This window comes from Charadrius vociferus, unplaced genomic scaffold (assembly GCF_000708025.1).
Source record: "Charadrius vociferus isolate BGI_N301 unplaced genomic scaffold, ASM70802v2 scaffold430, whole genome shotgun sequence".
Lineage (NCBI taxonomy): Eukaryota > Metazoa > Chordata > Aves > Charadriiformes > Charadriidae > Charadrius > Charadrius vociferus.
The window spans coordinates 75,253-84,086 of record NW_009646541.1 but is presented as its reverse complement, the minus strand read 5'-3'; the positions used below and the strand labels follow the sequence as shown (position 1 = coordinate 84,086).

Sequence of the window (8,834 nt, the reverse complement as noted above, 5' to 3'; positions counted from 1 at the left end):
GGTGCACGTTCTTGTTGGCTGGTGACTTTGGGTTAAACTTGAATGTAAATTCTTGGCTCCTCCGGGAGGCTTTTCCTTTTGATTCTGGCAAGGGGAGGATGGAGGCGCGTCCCCTCTGATGTGCACAGAGACCTCTAATTTGTGCTTTCGGTCTGGCATCTCTTGTGAAGTGCTCAGGAAGAGGATGTATCATAGTCAATAGAGTAACTCTGTTTTCTGCAGTGTTTTTCTCATGAGGGGGAATTAAGCTGCATTATTGCTCTTTTCCAGGGTTCCTCTCTGGCACTGGTAGAGTTAATAGAAGTGGAGTCATTTCGATTCTGTGCTGCTTGCTGCTGTGTGTCTTGGAAAAGCCAAAATGCTCTGGCAGACCTGCATGCTGTGTCCTGGAAAGCAGGCTCGAGCCCTTGGGGTGTGCTCGGTAAAGCTACATTATGGTGGTGGCTTTGACAAAGAGCCCTCCTTCTGTTTGCCCGAGGAATGTGTGTGCCACACACAGTGTCTCCTTTGCTTCTGTCGCTGCTGCCGAGAGGGTGATTTGTCCGCACCGGGGTGGGACAGCTTTGCAGAAATACTAACAGGCTGCTGTGCTGCCCGAAGCTGTGGAAGCTGCTGGGGATGGGGATGGCAGAAAGGGATGCTCCGTGCAGCTTTCTGAGCTTGCTGCATTCCAGCCAGCCTAAAGGTCTCTAGCAGTGTTGGAAACCCAGTGTGTTTGGAATTATGTGCGCAGTGGGCACCCTATTCATCCAGAATAGGAAGCAGTCCCTGCCCTGAACAGCTAACCGGCTGGAAAGCAAGAACAGATTCAGGCAAAATGCGAACCCAGAAGTGTGCCAAGCAGTAGGCTTGGCAGTGTCACTCCATTATCTTCTGCTGTTGGACTGAGATGCCTGGCCTGAAGTGCTGACGCACATATGTAATTTGCCCCTTCTTTAACTCCGTGCTCATTGCTCTGGGTGTTTCTTCTTCGATCTGCTCTCTCCTCAGTCTTGACTAGCTAAACATAGAGAATTACTGCTGAGTAATACCTGCTTCTTGCTCTGCAGAGTGCAAAGTGTTATGTCTGCAGTTCCCCCAGCTGCTCTTCACATGTAGAATAAGAGCCTGGCTCCAGGAAACACAGCGTTTGGTGTTGCAATGCAAAGCCACGTGTTAGGCTACGGCTACACTGAATTTCTGGCTCTCCCTACCTCTGAAGCATAAATAAATACAACAGGGTGGAAAAACCCTAAATCTTTGGTTCTGCATTTTATGTCTTTTGGAACAAGCCGAGCTAATACTTTGATATGTAACTGTATCTGGTATTGTTCCGTTTTGTTACTAAATTCTGGTCCAATGCTTTTGGTTTAGTGTTTGAAACCCTGACTCTGTTAAAATTTGGCATCCCTGAGGCCTAAGCACAGCCATGTAGATGGCTCTTCAGATAAGTTGTTCAATGCAAGACTGCTGTGAACTTCAAAGGTGCTGAGCACCTTTCCCCTGGGAATGACGGAGCTCAGCACTTTTGCATAGCTGGACTGTCAGGTTCTTCGCATCCCTGTACAGGGTGGGGTTGGTGCTGTTCTAGGATGGCATGTGAACTGGCTGGGGAGAAACCTCTGTGTTTCTGGAGCAAGAGAGACCCAGTCTTCATTTTGAAAAGCTTTTCGGGGCTTTTCTCCTGCCCTGAAGTGTTTTGGGGTTTTTTTTGTGGGTGTTTTTTTTTGGTTGGTTTTTTTTTTTTTTTTTTTTCAAAGCTGGTGTTTGTAGGGTTTGTTCTGAAGTCATTAGAAAGAACAGGGATGTCAGCAGAAAAGGTGGCTCTTCTTTTTGATCTGTAGGTGCTGTCCGGTGTTTATAATCAGGGCCTGGACTGTGCTTGGAGGGGAGGAGGAGATTGGAGGGACTACTTTTTTACTTGTCTTCTGATGTTAAACCTTGCAGAGGGAGACTGGAAAGCTCTCAAAATAGCAGATAGCTGCTCCTCACTTTACTGTGTTGTTCTTCCTTGGCTCCTTGATCTCTTGGAGAGAGAGCAGGGCTGGTTTGCCAGCCTGCCTCTGCATGGAGCCTTGGACCAGAGAACACGAAGCAGGGTGGGGAGACGGCTCTCCCTTGAGGAGCTAGCTGCTGGAAAGGGGCTGGGAGTCAGCAGGGAAGCAGGTAGCAGAGTGAAAAAAGCTTGAAGTGAAAAAAACAAACCTGCTGCACCCGCCAGAAAAGATCTTCTGAGCTGCCCTGTTAACAGTGATTTCTCGCCTGTCTTTGGTGATCAAGAGTTGTTCGGGATGAGTGTGATAGAAATACAAATTACGTTAAACCAATAAAAGAGGTCCTGAGTCAACAGAGTCCGGACACGGACAAAGATTTACCAGAGCATCCTTAATCAGAAATCATTCAGTTAAAAGTAGTCATTCCTTTAGATTTTTATTGATGTGTGGCTTTTATCGGGGCCATTTCTATTTGGCTTTTTTTTTTTTTTTTTAGGAAAACTGTGTGTGTAATCTCTGTTCTTGCCAAAATGAAGCAGATGCCAAGAAAGGTCGCGGAGGTGATCTCTGCTGGGGGCCTTCACGCAGATTAGATAAGATGGTGTGTTCAGGTCAGTGATGTTCTCTCAACAGGGGCTTGCTTTAGCCACTGAGGCAACAGCGTCTTCAGCTGTGTATTTATAACTCTGATAAGGTCTTTGTTTTCAGCACAGTGGTACAGAGCATCTTCAGGGGGAGATGAGATGACAGTGTGATACCACAAGCTGAAATCATGTCTTGAGTCCTCTTTCTTCCTGTTGTGTGTTAGATATCTTTAAAAATCAAGGAGGTCTGAAAGGCAGTTGGTGCTGTATACTTTCTGTATATAGTTGTGTTTTTTAATACTCTCAGTAATACTTCCCTCGGTAAACTCTAGGCCTGAAATCTTCATATTTTATTTATTTTTTAAAATGAAAACAGAGCTTCTTTTGAAATCACGTGACTCTAGAAACTTGAGATTGATTAAAAAACCCATGATTGCTATGGAAACTGGTAACATTGCAACACGTTATGCCTCCTTTTGGCCAGTCAGCTCTTCGCCGTGGGGTCTCTTTGGTACCTCAGACTGACACAGCTCTCCCCGTGGCAGAAACGGATGATCAGCACCGGGTCAAGTGTTTATTGTGCAAGGTCATTCTCTCCAAACCAGAGCGACTAAGGGTTCAACTAACTATTTTTTCTGGTACCTTTCTAGGCTCCTGGTCTGCGGCACCATGTTGGATCCCAAGCCTCACTCTGCAAGCCGGAGGTGAATCCAGGTGAAAGCCAGCTATCACAGTAGGCGTCAGGATGACCAAAGCACGGCTCCTCCGTCTCTCTGTGGTGCTGGTCTCCATCTTCATGATCCTCCTGATCATTGTTTACTGGGACAATGTGGGAACGGCTCACTTCTACCTGCATACGTCCTTCTCCAGACCTCATTCCCCAGGAGCCATCCCTGGTATCACGGCAGGTGAAGACTGGGAAGCCTTGCCAGATGTGGATGAATTTTTGGCAAAGCTGCTTAGTTCGAGCCTGAAACAGAACAGCTCTATCTCCCGAAAGACAGAGCAGCTACTTGTCCAGGGCTCTAGCAAGCCTGTGGTGAGCAATTTGGAGGAGAACGTGCGGGGCTATGACTGGTCTACGCACAATGCCAGAAACAGCTTGGACCAAGAGAAACTGCAGATAGAGAGACAGAGAACATTGCGGGAGTTCTGTGCCAATTCCAGCTTCGCCTTCCCTACCAAGGACCGCTCCTTTGATGACATCCCAAACTATGAGCTCAACCACCTGATCGTGGATGACCGCCACGGCATCATCTACTGTTATGTCCCCAAGGTGGCCTGCACCAACTGGAAACGGGTGATGATTGTGCTAAGTGAGAGCCTGCTGGACCAGGGGGTCCCATACCGGAACCCTCTGGATATCCCCCGGGAACACGTCCACAACACCAGCACCCACCTGACCTTCAACAAATTCTGGCGCCGTTATGGGAAGTTCTCCCGGCACCTCATGAAGATCAAACTGAAGAAGTACACTAAGTTCCTTTTTGTACGAGACCCTTTTGTCCGCCTCATCTCGGCCTTCCGCAGCAAATTTGAGCTGGAGAATGAGGAGTTCTACCGGCGTTTTGCCATCCCCATGCTTAAGCTGTACTCCAACCACACCAACCTTCCCACCTCAGTTAGTGAGGCCTTTGGGGCAGGCCTCAAAGTCTCCTTTTCTGACTTCATCCAGTACTTACTGGATCCTAGGACAGAGAAGATGGCCCCCTTCAATGAGCACTGGAGGCAGGTTTACCGTCTGTGCCATCCATGCCAGATAGACTATGATTTCATCGGGAAGCTGGAGACGCTGGATGAGGATGCTGCTTACCTATTGCAGCTCCTCAAAGTGGACAGGCTGCTTCGTTTCCCCCCCAGCTACCGGAACAGGACTGCCAGCAGCTGGGAAGATGACTGGTTTGCCAAAATCCCACTGGCTTGGAGGCAGCAGCTCTACAAGCTTTATGAAGCAGATTTTGTACTCTTTGGCTACCCCAAGCCAGAAAACTTGCTTAAAGACTAGAAGTGATTGGGCGGTGGGTGTGGGAGGGAACATCTGAAATACCAAAAACGATTAAAGCCTCCTCAGTTTTGCTCTTAACTCCCTTCCCCGTACAGGTTGGTCCAACGGAATATATTTTTTCTACTGCTTCCCCTTCCATTTTTGCAATAATGCCAGAGCCCAGGGTATTCCAGCCAGCTGTGCATATGCAAAAAAGCCAGGTTTTTTGTTATCGTTCATTTTCTGGGTTTTATTTTTTTAAAATGTCCCCATGTTTTACAATGGGTTGCTGCCCTTGGTCACTCTGCCAGCTGTGTCCTTCAGTAGCTTTTTATTAATACTTTTTAAAAATTAATATATTTAAGATATTTAATACAAAGTGTGTGTTGTGGCAAAGGAAGGGAAGGAATAAAAAAAAAAGTAAAAGAAAACCCCAAGAAATGATGTACCTGCCTCTGTGTGTTGTGTCAGGGCTGCTGTTTTGGAGGACTGAGGTTTGCAGAGCACACGTGTCTCTTTGGGAGCTGGGTTTGTCGGTGGTGCCTTCACCAGCCACATCTGCTGGTGGTTGCGCTGAGTTGGGCTCAGGGCAGATTGGATGGGTCAGTGCCTGACTCTGCCAGACAGCCCGGGAAGAATCCCAGCGCTCCGGTGACACGCACTGGTCGCAGCTGGTGAGCGTGACGCCAGGGTCACAGGAAGGAGATGGCTGTTGGGATCAGTGACACCGAGCCCCGTGGGGTGTTTCAGGACACGCAGGTGGCCAACACAGTACCTCTGCACTGCTTCACCTTCCAGTAAAGTGGTGGTGGGACTCTACTTTCCAAAAAGCTGAGGTTCCTCAGCCCCTGTATACCTTGCTAGTGTGGGGCATCTTCTGTGACATGTCCGATTGCTGGACGGTGCCTGAAGTTCCTGGGTGTTGTAGCGAACCTGGATGGGCAGAGTGTTCTCTTGGGTGGGTGTGCTGTCCAGAATTGGCATCCAGGCTTCACGCTGCGGTAGCTTAGGCAGGAACGCGGGTTGATCGCTATCGCAGCCGGTTGCAGGAGGGGAGGTGGTGTGCTGCTCTGTGACCTGGTCACTGCTGCGTATGGTGCAGGTCCCTTGAGAACTGTGCTATATCCTCATTCCTGTGCACACTTTAAGGGGACGTGGCAGGGATGCAGATGCTTATCCCTGGAAGAAGAAGATCCGAAAGGTTTCTTTCAATAAGCAGGCGTCAAGGTGAACTCGAAGTTCATTTGTTTTCAGAGTGCCAGCTACTGCTCGTGATGCTGCATCCTCATCTGCTGCCTTTCTGTTTATACCAAATGACTGATGCAGATTTAATCATCTGCCTTGCTGGGACCTGCTGCAGGAGCGATGGTTGCCCACTGTGCTAGGAGCATGTGGGCTGCTTCCCAAAGGAAATTAATGCTTTTAGAGAGACTTCTTGTGTCTCAGCAGCTGAATCTGCTTCTCTCTTTCTCTCTGAATTGCTCTACAAAAACTGTCTGCTTAGCAGATTGGGCAGGCAACTCTCTTACAGCTGAAATGCTTAATTATTTCCCTGGGCTGTGGATGGTATCAGTGATTAACGTACAGTGTCAGGTCTTGGGTGGCAGCCTTGTGTTTTGGGTAGGCTTCTTTATATTGGCCTTTTACTCGGTTTCTCTCCGAAGGCATCAGATGTGACTTTTTCCCTTTCTCTCCTTGCTTCCCCAACCTCTGTACACATGCATCATCTTGGCATTGCATGTTTTTCCTAGTGAAATATGCTGTATTGAGCTTTTTAACCTATAAATGAAAGGTAATTGGTAGTAGTTAAGCTTGAAGCAAACTGTTTGCTTCTCGTATTCACACCACACTCCTGTAATTTTTGCAGATATTTGCAGTTTAACTGAGCCAGAAGCCATGGTCAGGGTCTCGGTGCGTAGCTCTTCACAGCTTGGGGAAAAAGGAAGTGCCTGTTTCTGAGTCATTATTTAAAACTAATAATAGAAAAGTGTTGATCTATTCAATTTTTTTCTTCCCAGTTACCAGCTAATTGCTGCAAAACAGAAAGATGTTGAGAGTCTCGTCTCCTGTAATGAGTAATCCCGGGAGTCTCTTGGTTCCTACTACATTTACATTTCTTCAGGGTGGGTTCATCTCGCTCTTCAGAGATACAGCATGGATGTTTTCATCTCTTGTCTTTACAAAGTGTTTATTTTTTTCTCCTTTAATTTAAATGTAATTGATGTTTAGTATGTGTAGAGGTGGGTGGCTGGGACGGTGGCGCAGATGCCGTGCAAACTTCCTTCCAGCTGCTTCCCGTGAACCTTTTGATCTGGTCCTGTCTCTTCCTGCCCTTCCAACCAGCGCTTGGCCGAGGTACCCCTGTAACACCGGCTCACCCTGCAAACCGCAGTTGCCCTGCGATTCCTGGCCATGGCTTTTCCTGGGGAAGAGTCCAGGAGCATCTTTTCAAGGTCACCAGTCAGTCATCTGGGGCAGAGGAGGAATGGGTGCCTGTGTTACCGTCATTCTTGGCAGCAGGGTCCTGATTGTGCAACAGGCAGAGAAGGTGCAAAATGGCTGCAAACCCTGCACGGCAGCTGCTCCGTGTGATGGGAGAGCGTATCCTCACCTTGTAATTCAACAGCAATAGAAAATAAAAGCCCTCCCTTCCCTTGTGGACATTGACCAGAGGGGAGACTTTAAATGCACCTATTTCTCTCCTCTCTCCCCACCCAAAGCTGGATAAAGGGGGTAAATTCCAGCATTATGTGCTAACAGCACCCTAACAGCACCGCACTAAGGTCCAAAACACCCCGTATGCAAAGTTCAGGGAGCTGCCGGCATCCCGATGGCTTCCTCAGCCTCCGCAAGAGATGCCGTCAGGATGTATGGGTGGCATAAGGCCACGGAGGGCTCTGCCTTGTGTGCTTTCCCTGTTTCACCCCATTGAGTCCAGCCTGCGTTGACATTTAAGACATTTTAATCTTTGTAGACCCATACCCAACCGACACGCTGGGTGCTGTCGGCGCTCTCCTCATTTCTCATTGCCACGCTTCAAAGCGCTTGCCGGGAGGAGCAGTAAAGCTCAGATGGAGAGGGTTCACGTTGCAGTGGATTGCTTCTGGGTTCAAAACAGTTTCTTCCTCGCTGCTCTTTTTCTTTTGAAGCCCTCCCTCCCCACCCTTCCACCACTGTGAATGTATTGTTAAGAAGTCAAAGGGGATGCAGGCTGTGCTGAGCTTTGTGGTAAGACCGCTGGGTTGCCAGAACTGGGATGGAGCCTCCGGCTTTGGGAATGTGCATTTTTTGTGGGTTTCTTGCTCTGTTCTGATGATGTAGAAGTGTGCGGGGGGTGGAAAAGAAGGACAAAGAGTTCAACCAGCCATGCTTCCTTCCCCCCTGGTTTCCTAAAGGAGCTGGAATTTGGTATTTGACAAATAGCAGCAGAATGATTGGAAAGGGCAGGCGGTATGCATCCGTGCTGGCCTGAAGTCAGAAGGCAGCTAGAAATCTTGGAGTGTAGATGGTTATGATGCTAGTACTGATTTTATAAGGGGCAGAAAAATGCTTTGAAGCGGCCTATTTGTATGTGAATAAACCTGGCTTTGTCATTTCATGCTCAGCCTACAAAATCACGTCCTGTTCCCCTCCTGGCTTGCTTTTCCCTGGGGTTGACCACTTGGCCAAAGTCAGCACGGAGTCTCTAACCATGCAGAACCGATGCGCAGATGCAAAAATAACCTGGGGTTTGACCAAGATGTTTCCAGCAGGGTAGAACTGAGACCAGCTTTAGTGTTCGCTCAGCTTCAGAGCCAAAGCCTTTGCACAGCCATTGAGCAGATTCGGTCCCTTGCTGTTTGATGCCGGATCCACCACTGCGGTGGGACGCGTGTGACCTGGCCCCGCAGCCCCTGCGTGCTCCAGGGAAGGACTGTCAGGCTTCAGAGCTCTTTGCTTTTTGAGCAGTGACATGGCTTTGCCAGCGTATGGAGTGTCCTTAACACACGAATACCTTTGCATCTCAGTAGCTTTTGCCTTAACCCTTTAATTCACGTCTGGTTCAGGGGAACAAAATTGTAGACCCGTTACCCACGGACAACAAAAAGTTGCCCTGGGATAACATGTGAGATGAAGCGTTTTGGCTGCGTGTTTTGCATCCCTCAAGGTGGCACTGGGAGGATGGAGGGCAAGGGATGAATGGCAGCATTGAAAGGGTGGCGAAGAAAAGCCAGTTTGTTCCTCCTTATGTAAGCCGGACCTTTGCGGCAGCCCGCGGGGAAAGCCCGTGACTTGGCAGGGCGCTGGGTGGGT

The 8,834-nt window shown here is 48.7% G+C and overlaps 1 protein-coding gene across 1 annotated transcript in view; it reads left to right on the top strand.

Annotated features, from left to right (window-relative positions):
* CHST12 (carbohydrate (chondroitin 4) sulfotransferase 12) overlaps positions 1-4,562 on the top strand; it is an 8,916-nt gene extending 4,354 nt beyond the window's left edge. The window contains exon 2 of the mRNA XM_009885673.1: positions 3,208-4,562. Within this exon, the coding sequence (XP_009883975.1) occupies positions 3,303-4,562 (1,260 nt within the window). The 5' untranslated portion in view covers positions 3,208-3,302. The remainder of the gene's footprint in view (positions 1-3,207) is intronic.
* The last annotated feature ends 4,272 nt before the right edge of the window (positions 4,563-8,834 follow it).